This window comes from Seriola dumerili, unplaced genomic scaffold (assembly GCF_002260705.1).
Source record: "Seriola dumerili isolate Sdu_G_001 unplaced genomic scaffold, Sdu_1.0 BDQW01000538.1, whole genome shotgun sequence".
In the NCBI taxonomy this organism is placed as follows: domain Eukaryota; kingdom Metazoa; phylum Chordata; class Actinopteri; order Carangiformes; family Carangidae; genus Seriola; species Seriola dumerili.
Window position 1 is genome coordinate 511327 of NW_019174793.1, and position 23230 is coordinate 534556.

Here is a 23230-nt window from a genome sequence, read left to right on the forward strand (position 1 = left end):
TCACTCAGACGTCAACATCCTTCAACTTCTACCCGTGAAATCCTGCTTTTGATGACATTCTCACACACCATGAAATGCCACAGCTCCCTGACAAGAGAACTCAGTAGATAAGATCTGATGTCAGGGCTGAATGTTTTATAGCTTTTATATCAAAACTGCAGTTTGAAAGAGTCACAAGAGCCACAGTTTTAATTGCATTATTAATAATGACTGGCTTTTGAAAAAGTTTGGCGAACTACCAACTGTGTCTTTACACTGTGAGTATGATACCATTCCCTGTAAACAGAGATGGATGTAGCCTCCATGATGTCACTCATAGGTTTCTGAAGAGCAGTTTTTAAGCTCAGAGTGAGCAGCTTAGCCGTTGTCATCTTGGCAGCGCCTGACTTCACCCTAACTCCCGGCTAATTGAAAAATGGGCGTGTGGAGCCAAAACTTTTGTTCATGCCAGTTTGTGGCAAACATACGCTCACCTGACCTGTCACTCAAAGTGGCCACACCCTCAGGTGTGCATAACTTTAAACCTTAATAAAATTTCAACAGGTGAGTTGTATAAAAATTCACTCATGTACAGAGGCTTATACCAAGCTGTAAACGTGTTTATTTCTGCTGTAAAATTGGGCATTTTAACATGGGAGTCTATGGGGATTGACTCACTTTTGGAGCCAGCCCAAGTGGCCATTCGAGGGCCTGCAGTTTTTGGCACTTCCATGTTAGCTTCATTTTTCAGCCTCATTTTTCAGTATCTTGAGTCTGTGAGAACCTCAGTGACAAAAACTATGTTTTGTTGATGTAGGAATATGTTTGTGATTATGTTTAATACATATGTTGTTCATAATAGACGATCTATCCAGGAGTTAATAATTCATAGATATTAATTACTGTTCAAATTGCAATATCGGTTTGGAAAATTGCAATTAGATATTTTCCTCAAATTGCAATACAATGCAAGATGAGCTAAACCTAACATTTAAGGTATGTTTGTTTTACTCTCTCCAGTGTCTTATGTGCATCTTTCGGGATAATACTGTATTTTATTAGTCAGTAATTTCCTTGTAAATCCCCTGGAAAATACCATGTAATTTTGTATAAATTACAGGGAAAAGAGAGACTAATAGGGAATTCCTCTAAAAATATAAATTTCCAGAAGAATACCCTCAAAGAAACTGCTCTAATGGAAATCGTATCCTCCATACGATGATGAATTGGATAATGTTTGAATGTTCAGCTGACCTGCTGTTCCCCGACTGACTCTACGTTACAGAACGCTAGCCTAGCAACTAATTGGAATTAATTGCTTAGAAATGTTTCCCTTTCCAGGAATCTTGCACCAGATACATTTACATATTAGTCTCTTTCTGCGAAATCACTGTCACGACCTCTTTGGATCATTTCACGCAGCTGGTTTTCACACCTCATTCACCATACACACCGACCTGGAAGATGACTGATGAGATCAGACAGGGACAAGATGAGTTAAGATCATTTCTGATGCATGTGTTTTGATCAGATGATCAGATTGATTACTTTGAGTGTCAATGTAATGTAGCCAGATATGCATTTCTTGCACAAGGCATATGTAAATTTGAATTTTTAATCACAGCTGATCACTAATCAGTCATGAACTATGATAATTGTCCTCATGTCCCCCCCTGGTAACAGCAAAAAAAAATAGCATGTCAGAATTAGTAGCTGGAAGCTTAACAGGTGTTGTTTGTTCCCAAATATCTCTATGATTAAGAGGACAGCTAATACCACCGTGAAAACACAGAGCTCAGACAATAACTGGGATTGTGTCTGTGGTGAGCATGAGCCCAGGGAGACCAGATCCACAGCCAAGCGTTTGATTAGGCCGGTTTGGCTGCACGCAGGAGTGGGCTGGATGGCGTTTCGCACTGCAGAGAGCCCAGAGAGAAAATAATGATCTGATGAGAGGCTTTTGGGGGTAGGCCGTAACCATGGTAACCAATTCAGAGATGAGATGCAGAGGAGCTGTAATCATGGGATGTCCTGACTCACCTGCGTTAATGTCAGTCACGTCGTCCGGTGTCGGTAAAACATGCACACAAGCTGATTTTCTTTTTTGTGATGTAAACCATGTGTGACGGTTGTAAATCAGAGCGCAGAGTGTTTCAGAGGTATAAAACAAACACCTTTGGGTTGAAGCCCCTGCTGTCAGGAGTCCAACGTCTCCTCAGGTGTGAAATGACTGCTGTCTGTTTGACACTGTCTGGTGGCAAACACAATCACCTCAGTATACAGAGACACACAGGTGATTTTATTTTTTCTTTATTTGTCTGATGTCCAATCTGATAATGATGCAGGCTGCGGTGTCTGCTGTCCCTGGATGTTGACTCAGTCACATGCAGAGGTGGGGATTTGTGGATGAGGCGTGCGACGGGGAGAAAGAGTAGAACTCGTGGGTGGATGGCAGTCACATTTATTCTGATGTTTACTTGCTGTTCCCAGGCCTCTGGTTAGCAACAAGATAAAAATACAAACGACTGAAGCCGCTGGTGATCAACAGGAAATCATTATCTGGGAACACAAGTTCATTCATGCAGACACACACTGTAATGCAGGTTCTTCCTTCATGACACACACACACACACACACACACACACACAAAATGCTATGTGGAAAGCCAACAAGTAAAGGCCGGTAGAAACCATTACTTTGCTGAGCCTTTGTCTTTGAACTGAGAGTGCTGAGCAGGTGGGCTCAACAGGAAAACAGAGCGAGAGCGAGATAAATAGAGAGGTGTTTGACATTATGCTCATTTTTTTTTTCTTTTAAATTCTAGGTTTGCATTAATCAGGTGCACACTCTGCTAGTTGGTAAATTAGATATTGTCTTTAACTGATAATTATCTTCCACGTGACACCATGAGCTGAATAAGTCTCAATATCGCAGACTACCAGACTGGTGGGTCAGGGGTGTTATAAAAACTAAATTATTACTTTTCCCATCAATTGGAAACCAATGCTTATGAAAACCAATCTTAGCAATATCTATTACAATTAGTTTGACAGTATTATTATTTAACAATAACACATCATCCTCTGCTTTTATTCGCTGCAGTTATTTAAACTAAACAATCAGTCACTTGAGGAAATCTCAGAAGTATTTGTATGTAGCAGGAGACAAAAGAAGTGATGCACACTCACAGAATTTGCTATTATTCAAGTACCATATTGCATGATACTTGCAGATGCAGATGTCAGCATTTAGAAGAAGACACCAATATCATGGGCAGGACATAAAAGTCAGGTGGAAACAACAGATATAAAATTAAATTATTGGTGGTAAAGTTGTGTGGAGAGGCTTCCAGGTCAGGTTCCTGCATCTTGTTGCTTCAAATCCGTTGGATGTGGTTTTAATAAAGGTCTAGAGTCTGCACTAAATGTTGCATATTTTACACTTTTCCTGTGTTTTATTTGAAGTGTTGATCCATAAGAAGATATATTTATTGTTTTTAAACAGCAAAAAGCATCTCCATGAAGTTTTACATCTCCCCTGTAAGGCTTCTCTCTGGAGCTTTGGCGACAACAGGTCAGTGAGCCAATCAGAGGAGAGGCTGTGAGTTATCCAATAAAAAATATAGCAGATTATAGTTAAACGCTCAGAGAAACCAATCCAGCAAGGTTGGATGGTGGGAACAGGTGGGTGGGACTTGGGGCATGGCTGAGAGCGGTGACTGCTTTGTTGTGATGTCATAAAGTTACAGGAAGTCCTGACGGCTGGTTTTAAAGCTCAGTTTCTGAATACAGGCTGTGTGCATTTCTCTGTGGACTGAGGCTTTGATACGTTCACAGTATTAATATAGAACCTAGACCTGATCTATATAATCAGACAACACATAGACTTCTACCTTTATACAATACAGGACCTTTAAACACAGAAAATATTGTCACTTGGAGCTTTAACTATTAAACATCATCAGACACAACAACTTTCTAATGTTTTGTTTACATTCACCTCAACATGCTACTCTGGGTTTGGGATTTTCTTTGGCCCTATGAGCCGATATAGTTCTGCCATGATGCAACCGAGGACAGTTTGGCCAGAATTATTCATATGGGAGGAAAAAGATGAGGAAAAATAGACCAAAGTCAAAAACATCCAGAGCTTCATTGTAAACGTAACTGACATGAGAAAGCCCGAGCTTCTCCTCAGGTCAGTGGGCTCGATAACAGCTTCTATTCAGTGCAGCACAATACAAAGAGACAGAGTCAACAAAGGAGGTAAAAAGAGCTTGACAAAGACACACTGACTGGGAGACAAGGTAGTACTCACAATGCTGCTTCTATGGATCCTTCTCAAATACCAGGTCAGATGTAATTGCTAACCAACCTTTGTCTTCATCTGGATCTCTCTCTCCGGTCTGCCCTTTAAATAGCAGCCCTCTCAAATTAAAGAGCAATCACACAGATCTTTGCTGTTCTCTCTCTTTAGCCTCGACCTTGCTCTTTTTTGTAATTGCGAGGCAAACACCTTTACTCTTTATTCTTTGTTTTTCTTGCCTTCCCTCTTTGGGTTATTGATTCATATTTTAGTTTTCCTTCCTTTTATCGTCCTTTTCTGTTTCTTGCTTCATAACACTACGTCTTGCCTCATTGCTTCCTTCATGACTTTCTTTCTTCCCTTTTTTTTCAGTTTTTTTTTGCATTTGTCAACCGTTCCCTTCTTATTTCATTTCTTCCCTCCATCTTTCCATTTGCTTTCTCTGTTCCTGGCCTCTACTCTTTCCTAAAGTGCTTCCTCTGCTGCTTCCTCCTCTTCCTCTCGTATCGTTCTCTTTTTACTTCCAGCATCTTTCAATGCAAAAAAATTTAACTCAGAGCTCCCACTGGAACTCATTTAACAGTATGGTGGTGCTTTTGTGGGAACTGTTGTGTTCATTTACTGTCAGCGTCGCTGTCATACTTTTACAGCTCAGCAGATTATTTTCTCGTTTCTCCCAGTCTGAATCCCACAACATGATCCTCAGTGCACCAGTGACTCTAATACTGTGTCTGATGAGACCTAAATTTAAAAAAAAACTGCTGTTAGTTGTAAGCCGTTCTCGGCCTATTCCTCTCTCTCTCAGTAAAAGCCCCGACACACCAAGTCAGACGCCACAAAATAACTTTGATGAAGACGGACTGATCAAATGCTTTTCCTCGCTTCATGCTGCTTCACCTTATCTGTTAAAGGTTGCACCTTAACACCTTTCAGAAAGTACAGCTGACAGCCAGGTGATGACTGATCTGCATGTACACCACCACTCAAAACACCTCTCTTTTTCCAGCTGTTTATTTAAATTTGCATGATTCGGAAATTCAGTGTCTCTGTGTTTCTGAAATTAAAGCAACAAATAAACTATTGGAGATTTGAATAATAAGGAATCACTTAATCGTCCTGTTGAACTAAATTTAACCTACATTTGTGATTCATCCAGCAGGTGAACACACCTTTCTAAAATGGAAATCAGATATTGTTCAGAAAGTTTGTTCAAACACTGTTGCAGAGGTTCCTACAAATGTGTTGCACCTGTAGTTTGTTTTGCTTTCACTGCCTGTTAATCCCAAACCAGCCTCATGGGGTTTCAGTCTGGAGCCTGTGCTGCTCTTCCATCATTTGAAGCCATCGTCTGGTTCTTCTCTTCTAATGGTTAGGGTCATTATCTTGCTGTATGATGAACCCCTGATCAACCACATATTTGTTACTTGCCTTTTTTTTCCTCTACAATGTGATGGAAATACTGTATTCAGACCTACTTCCTGCAGTACAGTATTGTCCTAACAATGCATCAGAGGATCTAATAGCACAGTTTGTTCCAACACTGCCATTGTAAAGACTGATAGTTTGTAAGTCATCGACAAAAGTTGGGGCACCTGTAGGAATCGTATACTCAACTTTCAAGGCTTCATTTTAGTTTTTTTGCTGGACTTGGACTGCTTAAAGGGGCCATTTGTAAGTTTTTGCTATTGCTACATAGCCAACATTAGCATTAACAGCTGTTTACTTAACAGTCTAGAAGAAACAGTTCAGCATCAAACTTCATTAACTTACTTACCAAGAGCTGTCTCTAGCAGTGGGAAGCTATCTTCTTGTTTGCTTCTTTTTCTATCACTTCTTTTCTTCTACTGAAGTTAGCATGCTAACCAGCTAGCCCCAGTCTGGCAAGACTGCCTCGTCACTTTCTGATACCGAGTCACTCTAGTCTTCCGTGAAGATGTAGCGCTGCTTAGACGGGATATTATAATCTCTTTTAGATGCAACAATGGCTGAAGCTCTTGTCAAGACTGCTAAGTGTACAGATGTTAATGCTAATGCTGGCTGTGTAGCAATAGCAAAACTCACAAATAGCCTCCTTTAAATTTCAGTACAAAGTAGAAAAATGTCAGTGCTCTAAAACTTTTGACTGGTAGTGTTTGTTCGTCAGTGTGAGAGGAAATAAACTTTGTATTTGTAATCCAGAGAATATCAAAGATAGACAAACAAAGCAAACTAAACTATTATTTTCACAACACTATGGAGTTGATTTAACAGTTTTGTTATTTGCATGTCAAGCTTTGCTTTGCACAAGGTTTTTCTCAGCCTCTGGATTGTTTGACAGTCGGCATTTGCAATTCTGTTGTTTGTTAGAGAAGAAAGGTCAGAAGCACAAAAATAAAAAATGAAAGAAATAAGCAGCGATCACATTAAACGGGTGAAATCAGTGATTCACTCGGCTGAGGAGCCAGTCAGACAGCTCTCTCACAGACTGCCCTCGTTGCCAGTAGGACGTCCACAAATGTGTCCAGAATACAGCCGATGTCGGACACAACACAAAAACTAAAGGAAATTGTCAGACACAGAGACAAGTGAGACTGTCAGCTTGGTGCGTCGGGGTGTCTCCATCGCCACATTTCTTGTCCGTCTGTGGTGTAATTTTCTTTCAATTTGAACCCTTACAAACAATAATCATCTCTCTCTCTCTTTCCCTCGCTCTCTCTTTCTCTCTCGCTGTCTGTCCTTTCATCCACCCATCTCTCTGCCTGTGATCATTACATTTTATGCTTTCAGTTCCAGTCTCTCACAGCACGCAAATGTTGGAAACATCCATGAAGGACAAGTGGTTTTGGTCTGTCTACAATTCCCATGACAAAATTATCACGGATGCACACTCGCACACATGCATTCGTCTATGTCGGCACTTCGCAGTGTCTCTCCATACAGTACCTGTGTTTGTGGAAGCATGTGGGTGAGACTGTGAAGCTTTTGATTCTGGCATCAGCAGAAGCTCTTTCATGTGTCTCAGGATTTCTGTAAATGTGTCACAAGCGTTCTTCTAGTAACTCCTGTTGCAGCATATTTGCTTTCAAATTTTTACTCAGTACTCATCAAGCACAATCATATTTTATGCCCAGCCTCAGTTTTCAGTCCATCACAGACCTTCTACATGAGTCAGTGTTTGAAATATCACAGCTTTACAAGTGTACCTGTGGTTTTACTCGTGTTTCTACATTTGGAAACCACAGCAGTGAACTCACCACCTTCTCCCTTCACACCTCCAGCACTACGGGTATCAATCTGCCTCGGCCCTACTACATGCCCGACGAGGATGACGAGCGGCCCTTCATCTGCTCCCTGCCGGTCGACAACGGCATCATGTCCTGCTCCGACGTCCCGGCTCGCCGCGAGGGAGGCAGGACGTGCTGCCTGGACAAAGACGACGCCCTCTACCGCCAGTCGCTGGGCCTGAGCCCCGAGCCTCTGGCCAACGGGAGCGTCAGCGTAGCGGGGCTCTGTGTCAACTGGAACCAGTACTACACCAGGTGTCATACTGGGCACAGCAACCCGCACAAAGGAGCCATTAACTTTGACAACATTGCCTATGCTTGGATTGTCATCTTCCAGGTGGGAATTTTGTAACATGTAAACAGAGCACCAACCAGACTGCTTTGTTTTTGTCTCACAGTGTTCAATGAGCCATTTCAAATAGCTTTAGCAATATTCAGCAACGTTTTCACAGACAGAAGCAACTTAAGTGAGAAGGAAACATTCAAATCCTCATGTCGTAACACTTGAAAAGTTCGTATCAAAACGGCTTTTGAAGTTATTATGAGCACAGATCAGACACCAGTTACACAGAAGCAGGAAGCAGCTCAGGACACGTGCAGAACGTTTTAGATTCTCCATCCTGTCACATACATTGTTTACCAGGTGATATACAGTATGTACTCGGAAAACACACAAATAAATAGAAAACTTGCCTTATTTATCCACTGAATAAAAGTTTCCATAAGTTTAAGTTGTACTGAAACTTAGCACTACACAGTGTGTTAAAGGATTAGTTCAGCATTTTGTGACATAGGCTTATTCACTTCCTGGTGGGAGTTAAATGAGAAGATCATTACCTCTGTCTTGTCTGTATGTTAATACAACAATACGGCCACTAGCAGCTTAAACTTGGTTTAGCATGAAGACCTGAAACAGGGGGAAGCAGCTAGCCTGATAACAGCACCAAAAAGATCACTGCTTCACATCTTACTGAAGATCTCATTTGTTTCATCCATGAAAATAACAAACGAGCAAAAACTTGTCTTTTTACGTGTTGCATTTATGTGCCGCTCTATTTCTTGGCCGGGAACAGTTGTCAGGCAGCCAGTGGAAATTCGACTTTTTCATATAACAGCTTTAGAGGCAGATTTTCTTACCTTCAAACAAAGCGGACGAGCTGTTTTCCAAGCCTTTACGCTCAGTTAAATGAACTGTTTTCTGGCTGCAGTGGCTGTAGCGGTGCGGTGGTATGAATCTTCACATCACGACTTTCCCACCGGAAGGAGTATAAATGCACTTTGAACTATTCTTCCAACACCGGTATTTCAGCCCTGAGGATGAGATTAGCTGTGGATGTAGCTGCCGCCTGTGTACTCACAGCTCTTTTCCTGCCTGTAGGTGATCACTCTGGAGGGATGGGTGGAGATCATGTACTATGTGATGGACGCGCATTCGTTCTACAACTTCATCTACTTCATCTTACTGATTATTGTAAGTCACGCTTGGCTTTACTCGCACACACAAATACACACAGGTAACTTCATTCATCAGGATGTTGTACATGTCTGCAAAATCACATGTAAAAAAATTATGTCATGGCTCTTTAATGGACTTGTGAAAAAAAAAAAAAAATCTTATGATGTCAGGAGGATGTAATCCCACTTAAAGCTGAGACACACGCTTGAGTGCCAATACACTCACTAACACACTCACTAACACACACGTACATGCAGTGAAGTTGTAGTTTCTGCAGTCAACCAACTGTCTTATTTTTACATTTTGCTGTTTTTGTTGCCAAGTTACAGATGACGGCGAGGAAAAACGCTGTCACTCCTCTTGCACTCTCTCTCACTCACTCACTCACATGCACACACACACACACACACACACACACACACACACACACACATACATACACACACAGGGCTGTTAGTGTCATAGTGAAAAGCTGAAATCCCTAAAGAACCCCCCCCTCTTTTGTTCTGATAAAACACTTTTTAATTCCACTCTTTCTCTCTCTCCCTCTCTCTCTCTCTCTCTCTGTGCGTATCTGCTGCGATGGGTGTTTGTGTGTACCTTTTGTGTATGAGCGTTGATGCGTGTTCTCCTACTTATATTATTTTTTGTGTGTGTGTGTGTGTGTGTGTATCATAATGCAGCGTAACTGCCAGCCCCAGTTACTTCTCTAACCCAGGGGCTGTCTTGTCTTTTTATTACACTTTTAATTGCCTGCCTTCAGATGCAGACATAAGCTCTGCCTCTCCTCTCCTCTCGTCTCGTCAACCCTCCCTTCGTTCTTCACCCCTTAATTTCTTCTAACATTACTCGCCCACCATTACCGACTCCTTGAATCTGTCAATCACTGCTCTCCTCCACCCCTACCTTTCTTACCTTTTCCCGGCATCTATCAATCCTTGTGTCTGCTAACACTTCCCTCCATTCCCTCCTGTCTGCATCTTTGTGTGTCTCACTCTCTTCCTTAACCCCCCCTTTCCTCCCTCTCTTTCCTTTTATCTCTACCACCTCCCCCCCCCCCCCCCCCCCCCCCGTTCCGTCATTTCATCTCCCCTTCCTCGCTGAGCAGTGTCCTGAGCATCATTCATATATCTGTCACGCTGCTCCTTATTCCCAGTCACGCAGAAACACACACATACATACAAATTTATTTACACACAGACAAGGACACATTCCCACGCTCTTTCCACAGATTTGCTGTGGGACATTATCTTCGACATCAAGCCCCTAAAATTGTCTCACTACAGATAGTCTGTGATATAATGGCTGCCTTTGGATGTGGAAACATCACCGAGGAGGGGTGGAAAGGCAGAAAAATAGCTGAGGACAGGGGTAAGTGAAAGTAAGAAACGGGGGGGTGCAAAAAAAAGATGATGAAATGGGAGAGAAAATAGACGGAAGGGGGTCAGATGGAAATGGAGAAGAGGTATGGAAAGCCGGGAGAAAGATGGCGGCGAGCTTAAGAGAGAGGGTGATTAAGAGGGAAGAAGTGGAGGAGGGACGGGAAAGGGACTGATGGATGGATGGACGAGTGAATCGATAAAGAGAAAAAAAAAAGCAGAGGGTGGTGATGATGGACCGGTGTGTCGGCATGAAATTAGAAAGAGGATCGGAGGAGTGGAGAGAGGGAGCGGCCACATGTCGCTGTCTCTCTTTGATCTTGAATGAAACGTTATTAATTAGAGCAAATCCAGGTTTAACAGTGGGTCATACAACATGATGCTCAGTCCCCCAGTCTTCAGCATCGACACGCTCTAGTATTAAGGAAGTTTAGTTTTAGTAAAAGCCGTTAAAACATTAAATAGAAAACACAACATGCAATATTAAAATAGGGCATCAAAAGGTATTTAAAGGTAGTCGATGTGAAGACTGGGAACGGCTGTTGAATGTTCTTGGATATTTACTGCTAGTGGGGAAATAAAACAAACAATTAACAAACAAAAAACAATGAGGTTTGGCCTGAAGGTGGCACTAGAGAAGAGACCAAGAGAGTTTATTATTTGTAAGGTGTCCACTTGAGGACATCTTGGAGCTGTGTACCCTCATGTCTCCTCTGAGTATCCACTAAAGCAGAAATGCCTGCAGCACAATCCAAATGAGGAGGCAAATCTCCACTGTTTAATCCCTAATGAAAAATGTGCTTTAGATAAAGTATCACAGCATGATTTTTTGTTGTCCCCCCTTCCCCCCATAGAGTCGAGACGTGACAGTCAGGCTCTCGTGTTACAGCGTGTCTCAGGTCTCGCCAACAGACGTGTGTGCAGGAATGTGATTTGCGAGTCGCTGTTCTCATGTTAAGAGTTCCACTCGTATCCCTGCGTGTCCTCATATCGCTGACAGACAGACGGATGAGGAGACTTTTAATTATGTCGTCTTTAATACTATCATGACGCTGAGCGCACGGAGCACAATCCATGCTGAGAGAGAAGCTCCAGAATACGTAGGTAGACGCCTCCACAGCTTCCTGGATCACCGACTGACTGACAGACCACAGTGTCTTTGCCGCAGTCTGCTGGTGCAGCAGCGTCAGAGACGGCGGCACCAACAAGCCTGACCTGGGAGGCCGGCTCCGTGCTGGAGACTTCTATGAAGTTGGTTGTGCTAGAGGAGGAAGCTGCACAAGCTATCGCGCATCAAGGAGAAGATCCGCTCCACGACCCTGCTGGTCAATCAGCGGAGAGCTCTTCGAGCGGGAGACTCCTTCAGCTTCACCGTGACAAGGAATGCTGCAGGAAGTCCGTCCTGCCAGCTGGAGAGGGGACTCCTCTGACTGAAGAGTTATTCCTCAGCGCCGGCGACAGCCAGGGCCGGATGTTTGCGTGGTCCTCCGTCCATCTGTCTGTCCGTCTGTCCCACTCTCATGAATGCGATATCTCAGTAACACCTTGAGGGAATTTCTTCAAATCTGGTACAAACATTCACTCGGACTCAAGGTTGAAAGTGCTTTGATTTTGGTGGTCAAAGGTCAATGTGACGGTGACCTCACGAAACACAGTTTTGGCCTTGTGAGTACAGTATCTCGGGAACTCCTCAAGGAAATCCTTTCAAATTTGGCACGAATTTGTGTTCAATAATGAACCCATTTTATGCCTATGAATTTGTGAGTTCATCGGCTATGACACAATTTGAGTGAACACAAGTGATGAAATTTTATATCCAAAAGGTCAAAGGTCACCGTGACATCATAATGTTCTGCCAAACCGACTCCGGCTATTATTCAACGCTTTAACTCAGACAGGGTTTTGATTGTGATCATATTTCCTGCGACCTGGTTGGTTGGAGGAGGGATACACCCACAAGGCGGTAATTTTAGTTTTTACCTGGATGTTTTATGTATGATATTATGAACCACATGTGTTATTTATCAGATTATATTATCTATATACAGTAAATCCAATGACTGGCACTTATGTATAGTACATTATAGTACATCATATTATATTATATGTGTATTTAGCACACAGTATAGCTATGGGTCTGTCTTTAATCTCTCTAATTTCTTACGGGCCTATTCATTTTTATTTTTATACTTTATTTAGTTATTAGAGGATTTAGCTGTTGAGTGCGTTGTTTGTTACCTTCTTCATTATTCTTGTGATTCATGTGAAGTGGCTGCCGCAACACTGCAATTTCCCTTTGGGATTAATAAAGTCCTCACTCTGCCTATCTATCTATCTATCTATCTATCTATCTATAGAGAGAGAGATGGAGGAGAGCGAGCGACAGCAATCCGAGACAGACACGGAGAATGGAAGGAAAGAGAGAGAGAGAGAGAGGTTCAGCTTGTATTTTAGATGACTTGACTATTTTGCTCACGTAACATTCATGCAGATTAGGCGTGTTAAATTGAAATTCGCCGAGAGAGAGAGAGTTGAAGTGGGATGGAGAGTGAGTGATGGGAGAGAGTGCGAGGAGGGAGCGAGATGAAAACAGCGATGAGAGAGAAGGAGTGACAGACGGAGGGACAGATGAGAAAAAGTGAGATCAAGATGGAGAGAGTTAAAGCTGTTGCCGTCTGCTGATTACCATCATGTAGAGCAGTTAAGACAAAAGGACTCGGTGGAATTAAAAAGGCTTTGCGCGGAAAAATAGCTGAGCCCCGTGGAATTAAGGTTTAACATCCGGAAATACCCGCCCCAACCTGTTTTCTTACACAGCCGCACAGTTGTGTTTAAGCCCCAGCCGCTCCTTTTTGCCCTCACTTATACCTGATATTAACATACACTGATCATTAATGTCACATGATCACCTGCTGTAATCTGAACGGAGGAGGCAGCAGCTGACGCGTGATCAGTCCGTGTCAGCCTGCAATAACCACAGACTCTGTAAGTAATGTGGCATAAGTTTGATGAGTTTATAATACGCATTTGATCAGTTTCCCCACACTGCAGGAGTGTGCCGTTGTAGTAGATTGTTCCCGCTTTAGCTTAAATGGCTTAACGTCAAAACTAAGATTTCAAATTAAGATGAAATTACATTTGCTACTTCTATAAACTCCAGTACTTTGCTGGAGCTTAACATCTTTGCTAAACAACCTATTAGACATGGAGTTCAATAGCATTTTATCAAATCTAAATCCTTTCAAATCCCCCTTTCTGTGTCTTTGGTGGGGAATGGAGTTGATTAATGTTAATGTGTAAATTGTCGTCAAAAAATGTCCTGTTTTTATTTCACAAAGCTGTGATTAGATAAATTAATGTTTAAGGATCTAGCTTCTTCTTGTCACATTAATAAGACAATTGGTAATTTTAATTGTGATTTATGGACTAATTACCACACAAGCATCACACTGACACAAATAGAAACTACAGTAATTACCAATCAAACCTAAACCATTGTTATTCTGCTCTGCTGGAGGGTTGTTGGGCTTTCACCACATAGATTATCTTTGCTCTGTGACATTCGTTAACCCTGTCCTCGCTTATTTAGCTCCTCACTGCAGAAGCTGTAGGAGCCAAAGAAAAAAAAAAACAGCAACAACAGTGAAAATAGTATTAATCGTCCTTCATCATAAAGTGAATGTCAAGGAAAACAAGCTGCGGATGTCTAGCAGGTGAACTCGACGCTTCGCCGCAGGTCACTAAATCTGTCAGTTGCTACTTAAACATGTCAGATATTGGCAAACACTTGTCATATATATTGCACCTTGCAGCTGATTTGATGACTTCGTTTTAAAGCGTTTTAAACTCGTTTTGTTGTTAACAGCAGCGTCACTGAGTTATCACATTTTTTTTTTTTTTAATCATCAGTATCAGTCTGTATTCCCGTTGTGTCCTTAGACTGTAACTAAACAGAGAACATCATGTAAGATTCAATAAAGGATTCATTGGCCACGGAGCTTGATGAATCCAGATATTTAATCAACTTAAATCAAATCCAAAATGGAACCGACTAAAAAGGACTCATCGCTACAACGACATAACATTTAGCTTCGACTGTAGGTCTCATCATAAACCGGTGACTTTCCAGTTTTGCAGTGAGTGTGTGGAGTCAGGCTGCACAGACTCATCTACTGGTGGAGCGCTTGCTTAATTATTGTGGTGCGGACAGGTTGTTAGTGTCCGTGCCCATGTCTCATGTCTGAAAAACATTTTGAGCAGATTACTCTTACGTGATTTCAGATGGGTGCACTGGCGTTATATGTCAAAAAAGGTGATTTTGGTTGTTCCCCAGCCTCTAAAATATTCTCACTGTCCTTGCAAACAGCTTAAAACAGCATTATTATTTTATCTTATTTGATTTATTTTGTCTCTTGAGAGCACAACAATTTGATGAATGAAATACTGACTTTTTTGTTTTAGCATTAATTTGGTCTCTATTAACTTCTGGAAAAAAAAAAACATCTGGCTTTTTAAGTTGCTAGTTGTTTGAATTTCTTTACCAGCCGGTTGTTGGATTTGTGTGTCTGCAGTTCGGTGCCTGGTGCGTAGTGTACTGTCGGTTTATCGGAGTTAGTTTGCTGAAACCAGCCGCCTGCTGTTGCTGGGTTCATGAGAGCGCCGCACCAAACAGGAAATGTGCGGTAGATTTGTTACTGTACACGACACCTTTCACATTTACTTTCATATTGACTGAAAATGAGTGGAGCTTTGGTTTTTGGGAGTTGTGTTAAATCTTGGTAAAAAAAAAAAAAATTGGGGGGCTTGTTTCCCTTTCTCTTGCTCAGCCCCACAGTGCGTCCATTCAGTTCCATCTACACACACTCATCGGCTCTCACACATACTCATTTTGTCACTCTGCTGCAAACACTAAAACTACACACACTCACACACACACACACTAATCTGATTGTATTTCAGTGGCTCCAGCAGAGTGTGAGTATAAATATTTGATGGGATCAGCCAGGGTGCTGAACGGGTGCTGGGACCCACTGCCTCCCTTTCAGTCGGCGAGTCCAGAGCGCTGGCGTGAAAACCAGCCAGTCTGACCACAAATCTCTGCTCTGGATCAATGAGGAGTAGCTTTAACACACAAAACACACACAGACAGACACACACACACACACACTTTATCCCGCTCTTTCACAGTCTTTGTCACTAGGGTTCAGATGGAGAGCAGGAGGGGGTTATAAGGTTTCACAATCACTATTGATCAGAGCCTAGAGAGTGTTTCACTTCATCCCCTTCTCTGCCTTCTCGCTTCCCTCTCCTCCTCTTTTTTGCACATCAGCTCTGCGACTCTGGGTGACCTTGCCCTTTTTTTCTTCTCTTTCCCTCTCTCTCTCCTTCTGTAGCTGACAAAAAAAATCAAGTGAGGGAGTGAGAGTGAGCCTAAAACATCGAACACGCAGCACCGCGAGACAGCATACCTGTCGGTTTTCTGACTCACTTATTTATTGCTGATAAAAGTTTAAGAAAATCTTCACCTTTGCTGCCACCTTCTAATCTTCTCCAAACACAAGCATTTTAAATAATCTTGAGTATCCGCATGGTGGTGGATTTTGGATTTGACAAAGATCTATATATATATAGATATATATATCTATATAGATATATATATCTATATATATATATATATATATAAAGATCTGGGTAGATGATAAGAGCAGTGAGAGACAGTGCAGCTTAACAGATAAAGAGCACAGCCCCCTGCAGAGATTCAAATGTCATCAAAGAAAATTTGGGAGGCGCTCCTATATGTAATGGCATTCGAAGCCCTATTTCCACAGGGTAAGTGTTCACACTGGAGACCTCACGTGATTAATGGGCATTTTTTGTTTTTACATGATTCCTCTTTTTCCTACTTCAGGGGGAGAAATATTGTGGAAGAATAAGAAGATATATTTGTGGTTTTCAGAACTAACTAAACCATCTCAATGCAGTTTTACATCTCCTCTCTCGGGCTTCTCTCTGGAGCTGCAGTAACAACAGGTCAGCGAGCCAATCAGAGGAGAGGAGGCTCTGAGCCTCTCTTCTGATTGGATGACTGTTTTCTGAGTGATCCAGTAAAAATATAGCAGGTAAACCAAAGGAAATCAAAATCTTGCAAGGTTGGATGGTGGGTCCAGGTGGGCGGGGCTTGGTGACTGCTTTGTTTTGACATCACAAAGTTACAGAAGTTCTGACGGCTGGTTTTCAGGTGCAGTTACTGAATACAGGCTGTGTGCATTTCTCTGTGGACTGAGGCTTTGATACTTTCACAGTATTAATATAAAACCTTGAGCTGCTTTATAATAAAAGAACACATGGAAATCTAATTTTTTACAATATGGGGCCTTTAACATATTTCTCAATGTCATGAAACATAGAAATAAAGCACTCTAGATATGTAACAGTGCTCTACAATGAGGGTTTTGTTATGCTCATCTGTTTTAATTAATTCTGCTTCTATTATGAAGAAATCATGTTTTTTTCTGTTAGATTGGATTGGCAAATGACTGTAAACACCACAATACCCATGAGCCCTGGCTGTCGCTCCTATGGAGAAGAAGCCAGTTAGAGGCACAAATCAGAGCTGTAATGAATTCAAAATGTTTTACAGTCGTAGTTTTGAGCAAAGCTCAGTGTCATAGAAGCTAAATTCATCCGAAATGTTCCCAGAATCCAAAAGTAAATAGATTTTAGCTGCAGATTGTATTGTCAGTTCTGGCAACAGTGAAGTTTCTATCCACCGCTAGCAGCACATTAAATAAAATTTTAATCTGGGTAATTAGATATTTCTCTGAGATGCAGCTTAGCGGTCATAATTAGCTTCTAACCTTACTTTTTTTTAAAAATTTTTTACAGAGCACTGCACCTTTGACATTTCATCAAAGAACCACATATTTCCTGATATAGATGTTAATCTTTATACTGATGATTCATCCCAGAGAGTTTCACCTAACATTACCTGTGGGGAAAATGAATATGACTTTTACCTCAGAACCAGGGCGGCACAAAGTAGCTTCCTTACTAAATTATAGTATGTTAAAATCCACTGATAAGAGAGATAATGGGACTTGGTCACCAAACCTGAGAGAAATGTGAATCATGTGGAGCTTCCTTAAGTCACCTGAGGTTCCCAGATAACACTTCATACTTTAATCTGTGATTTCTCTCCAAAGAAAGAGAGAACACGTGATGACATTATATTTAAAATGGGTGTAAAGCTCTTCTCCTCTTTTGATGGATTAATGTCAGGTGGCCCTAAACAGACCTTTACGTTTGCTGGTCGTGTTAGCAAAATGCTGTCATCGCCTCGAGACGAAGCACTGGAGTTACAGTTATCAGTTCATCGCTTCACTGGATACGCAGCAGCTTTGTTTGCAACCATATTGTATAGTGTGTATAATGTTTGGAATCGTCCAGCCCAGTGGGCAAACAGGCCATAGCTAGCTAAACTGCTGAGCTGAGCTGGCCTCCAGCCAACTCGCTGTGATTCACTGGCCACTAACACAACAGATTATGGCTCTAGGACTATTTCATGCCAAGGTTTTGCAGATGATTATATTTGGGATTAAATATTTACTTTTTTATACTAGGACAACAAATAGGCCTTTAAAGCTGATTGTTTTGATTATGGACGGTTATAGATATCTCACCCAAAGTATTGTGAAAAATAAAATTTTATATCAGATCACATCAGGATGTAGCTTTTAAAAAAAAAAAAAAAGAAAGTATACATAATTAAGGGCATATCAAGCAAAATTCTGATTTAATTTCCAGGACGTCCAGAGTCGCTGTTATTAATCTGGTGATGTGAACTTGAGCCCCGCGTGGGGAGGATGTGAAACAGCATTGCGCCGTCAAGCACCATTCACCCGTGAACTGTCTATTTCCTCCCAGGTGGGTTCCTTCTTCATGATCAACCTGTGCCTGGTCGTCATCGCCACCCAGTTCTCGGAGACCAAGCAGAGGGAGCATCAGCTGATGCAGGAGCAGCGAGCTCAGTGCTCGTCCTCCTCCACCCTCGCCAGTGAACCCGGGGACTGCTACGAAGAGCTGTTCCAGCTGGTCTGCCACGTCCTCCGCAAGGCCAGGAGACAAACTGTCGCCCTTTTCAACACCCTGCGGGGGAAGCCTCGTGGCTTTCGGGGTGTCGGGCGAGGTAGAGGAGGGGGAGAGGGGAGGGAGAGGAAGGCCAACGAACGAGGGAGGCGTGAGAGGAAAGCAGTGTTGAGGCACGGTATGTAACTGTAATGATATTTAAAGACAGTTGTATTTTGTTACATGGTTTTATACACTGACCATTTCACAATTTCAGGTCCTCCCTGCCCCCACCATAACAAACCTGACCACACCTCCCCCGCTGAGCCCATGGCCCTCGCCGCCGCCTCTGCCTCCGAGGGCTGCCGTCAGTGCGCCGCCGCCGTGTCGCTCACCGACGGCGTCGGACCAGTTCGCAGTGCAGCCAGCGGGGAGGCAGAGGAGGGAGCCGTGGAGGAGGCGGACAGGGAGGGGGCACAGTCCGGTGGTAAGGAGAAGGGCAAGAAAGGCCAGGATGGCGCAGAGAACCATGGGGGCTGCAGTCCTAGGAAGCAATGCACGAATCTGTGGTACGAGACGAGGAGGAAGCTGTGGGGCATCGTGGAGAGCAAGTACTTCAACCGGGGCATCATGATCGCCATCCTGATCAACACCATCAGTATGGGCATCGAGCACCACGAGCAGGTACGGACAGCTGCAGCTCTCACTTTTACTTTTACCTTTAAAACGTTTTGTTGTTCTTCATGTCTCATTATATTTTCCCTGTCTTTCATCTCTGCAGTATCTGTGTCATTCTTTCCTCTCTCTGTCTGTTATCTTTTCAGCAGCTCTCCAAGAGTTTTGCAAACTTGAATCAAATGTTCTCAAAAGTCTTATCTGTCGATGAAGACATTACATCGTACACCGGGTGCATTCAACAGGTTCAGCGAAAGGTTCACAAGTAGCTGTCTCTCCAGCACAGTCTCAAAAACAAAATCTACCAATCTGTTAAAGGACAAAATACAGCCGAACTCCCAGCCATGACCACTGCATACAAGGATCAGAGCAACACTTGCAAAAATTTGTGCAGTCTTTAGTGGGAATCCCTGGATGGGAATATAATAAGAATATAATATAAATAATAATAAAAAATGTTACATGGTGAGAGTTATCTCCAGTTAGACGTTCTATACAGGAGATGAACAAGGAAACTTGCCCCATATGTTTGCTGGAATATGACTGGTTTGCTTATGGACACTAAAAGCTTCGGTTAATGGTCATGGTCACTTGTCATCCACAAATCACATGTCTGAGAATCTGATTTAAACCATAAAAGCTTTGTATGTTTTCACGACGTTTAGTTCAAAGACAACGGGAACGAATATTTCCTCAAGCTCGGAGGGAGGTTTCATCCATTATCTAATGTGGGAAAGGATGCTGTTCTTGTTGTTTCTTCTTCTTCTTCTTGTTATTTATTTATTTATGTGTGTGTGTGTGTGTGTGTGTGTGTGTGTGTGTGTGTGTGTGTGTGTGTGTGTGTGTGTATGTATAAGCTAACATTGAAAGTTTATGAATGGGAGAATCCATAGCAGTTAAACACACTGTTTAGTACTTTTAGAGTGAACCGACAGCCGTGCTGCTCACAGTGTGAATTCTCTTTCACCTTCTCCTCCACAATGTAAAGCTCTTTATCTTCTTTCTCCTGCACACCCATCTCTCTTTTTTTTAACATGCCTTTTCCTCCCTCTACCATTATATTGCCTATTTAATGTGACTCTGCAGCCAACAGTTTAGGTTGCAGGCAGGGCCGCTGGAGCGTCATCACCTTTGTCTCAGATCACACTCACCAAGATCTCTAAGCAATAAGCTCTGTGTTTTCTTTTCACTTGTACTTATTTTTTCCCCCCCCATTTCCTGTCTCTTTCTGTCGCTCTGCTTTGTGCACTCTTTGTCTTTCTATCAATATTTCTCGCTCTCGCTATACCATCGCCCACTCACGCCTGCCACCGCCGCAGTGGTGGGTCGTCTCTCATCTCAGGGGCGGCTAAAAATAGAGAGACAGAAGGAGAGAGGCAGAGAGAGAGACTTTGCTCCTTTAATGGGGAGGAAGTAGCAGAGTTGGGATGATGTCTGTGGCTCCACCGCCTGTTTAGCAAACTGCAGTACCCCCCCCCCCCCCCCCCTCCTGTTTGAACAGTGGTATCAGAGGCTTAATCGGTCCCACCGCTCTGATCATCATCCTGTGGAGAGGTGCACCTGTCCCGCTACACCCGGAGTGAGAACCAGTGTGGCAAATGTCAAACAAATGCTTGTTAAATTTCCAGGTTGTAGCAGTTAGGCATAATCTGGACAGTGCGTTCAATATCAAAAGAAACCAGCTTGTTGGTCAAAGAGTGTGAGGTGTGTTCTGGGATGTCACCCACACTTTTTTTTATGAGAGTAAAGATGCATTCTGTGCTAATGAAACTACATGATGAGACATATTATTAGAACTATCAACAACAAACTCTCTCTGCGTTCTCTCATTACAGGTTTAAACATTCACTGGGCTGGAAAATAGTTTGCCACATGAGCTGCTCATATTTTTAGAAACACGTCTCTATATTAATATAACTGTAGTAACGCCACCATCATCACCACTGAATTATGTATCTGGAGAGAGATGAAAATGTTTGTAAGATAGTTTTGTCTCTCAGGGAAAAACACACTAACAACAAAGTCAGAAGTAACAATTTAGAAATCGTTAAAAATAAACATTTTATTCTAAATTATTAGATGTAACAAAGGTGAAATTTGAGAAGAAATACTAATGATCTTAATGACAAATAAAAACACGTCACATTACCAACAGGTTTTGATCCTCTGATAAAGACGTGTGCGACTGAAGACCTAGACAATATATTTCTTGTTTAGATCAGTGGTTCCCGACCTGTGGGAAGGTATTGCAAGTCGGCCAACAAATGAAATGAAAAAATGTGATTATAAAATATAGAAATACGGGTAATGTTTTTAAATGTTTTTAAATAAAATAGAATCTTTAAAAACGCTAAAATGGTTAAAAAACATCTGGAAAAGGTTAGGAACAGCTGGATTAGACCATAAATGGGGTGTTAGCAAATGTTTAAAGGTCTATTGTAGAATCAAGAAAAAGTTATTTTCGAGGATTTCCGTCAGTGCCTAGTGGACCTTAAATTGTTTTTGACATCAGAAATATGATCATATTTCTTAGGAGGAAGTTGTCAGACGGCTCAGTCGTTGTCTTACACATTCGCTGCTGCAATGGCATCATGTGCTTTACTCAGAATGCATCCTCTGTTGAACAGCATGGTTTACTCAAGTGAGAAGACACTTCAGAGAATTTAACAGCTGTTTGGGAATAAATAATGCAGCAGCATGACAGGCACTTTGGAGATGTGACAGGGATGGATAGAGATCAAACAACACAGCTAAATGGTTGTTGTTCTCTGCCAAAATGTCCTGATTAAAAGCGAAGGAAATGACCAGCTTGATGTTGCCAGTGCAGCAACGGTCACAGTCGAAATATCTAACAACACCCACATACTCAGTTTTTAGAATCTGTTGGGACGGGATGGGATCATGTGCAAATTGAAAATATCTAACAGCAGAAATCAACAGTATTCGGTAATTATAAGCAAAAGCAAGTCAGAGTATTCAAAAATAATTTGTTAAGAAAATTAGATCACAGCCATGTTTGAAAGAAGCCCGTGTTGACTGTTGGTAGGAGACAGGATGCAAACGGCATATTTTTGTGTCAAGGTCAGACACTGTAAACCCATCCATCCACCTCCCCCGAAGTGCATCATCTGACAAGCATCAACAGATGCCTGTAGCACACACTGGATACATCATATAGATAGAAAAAGTATTCAGGGAACAGTAGCCGAGAGGTGCTGATCCACATAGCATTTGCCTTTAAGAAGGTCACACGTCTCATTGCTTAATATGAGTTCTCTAATCTAACCTAAAAATAAGTTTGATACTGATCAGATCAGAGCAGCACAAGTGACGCCTGCTTATGCTTGAGTACAGTTGCTGATTAATGCATGTTTGAAATGTGCTGCTCATACAATACAAGGCACACAGTGGGCAGAATTATCTTTCTGCATCTGCATTTTAAATACCATTCCAGTGGTAATGTGCGTCAGCCATATTGCGCTTTAATTTTGAAATGATCAATGCATGGTAGAAAAAAGTAAGCCATCCTTGTGTATGGAGGCACATTTTAGGGGCAGCATTATTTGTCCAGCTGCTGAGCATACACACAGCAGTGTTGTTCATTAATATTAGCTTCATAGCATTTACAATTAGCCTTTTTCTTCTTTAGGTCTCATACTGGTTCGGTTATTGCAGCTGTCTTCTTTTAAACTTTTAGTTTAGTTCACTTCAGAAGTACATACTGTTCACTTTCCCAAATCAACTGCGAGTCCTCAGTGTGACATCAAATCCCCACTCCTCTTATTTCATACCATACCATCAGCCGACCGGAAAACACAAGTCTTTAGATCTGTTCCCAGGTCTGCAGTAATGAGACAGCAGTAATGGATCTCCAGGGGCTGCCAATGCTGTTCGGCTGGTCTGCAAACAGCGGTCAGCCGTCACATCGTTACCGACACTGGTGGGCACGCATCATTAGCCCGTGTTTTCACACTGCTAAACACTCATTAGTACTGACAAACACACACACACACAAACACACACACACATATATATATATATATATATATATATATACATATATATGCTGCAGTGCAAACACACACACACACACACACACACATGCACAT

The 23230-nt window shown here is 42.1% G+C and overlaps 1 protein-coding gene across 1 annotated transcript in view; it reads left to right on the top strand.

Moving 5' to 3' along the window:
• LOC111235868 (voltage-dependent T-type calcium channel subunit alpha-1I-like) overlaps window positions 1-23230 on the top strand; it is a 177885-nt gene that overhangs the window by 68496 nt on the left and 86159 nt on the right. Inside the window, exons 6-9 of the mRNA XM_022764438.1 lie at window positions 7542-7884; window positions 8926-9018; window positions 18306-18645; window positions 18724-19130. Coding sequence (XP_022620159.1) covers window positions 7542-7884; window positions 8926-9018; window positions 18306-18645; window positions 18724-19130 — 1183 coding nt within the window. The remainder of the gene's footprint in view (window positions 1-7541; window positions 7885-8925; window positions 9019-18305; window positions 18646-18723; window positions 19131-23230) is intronic.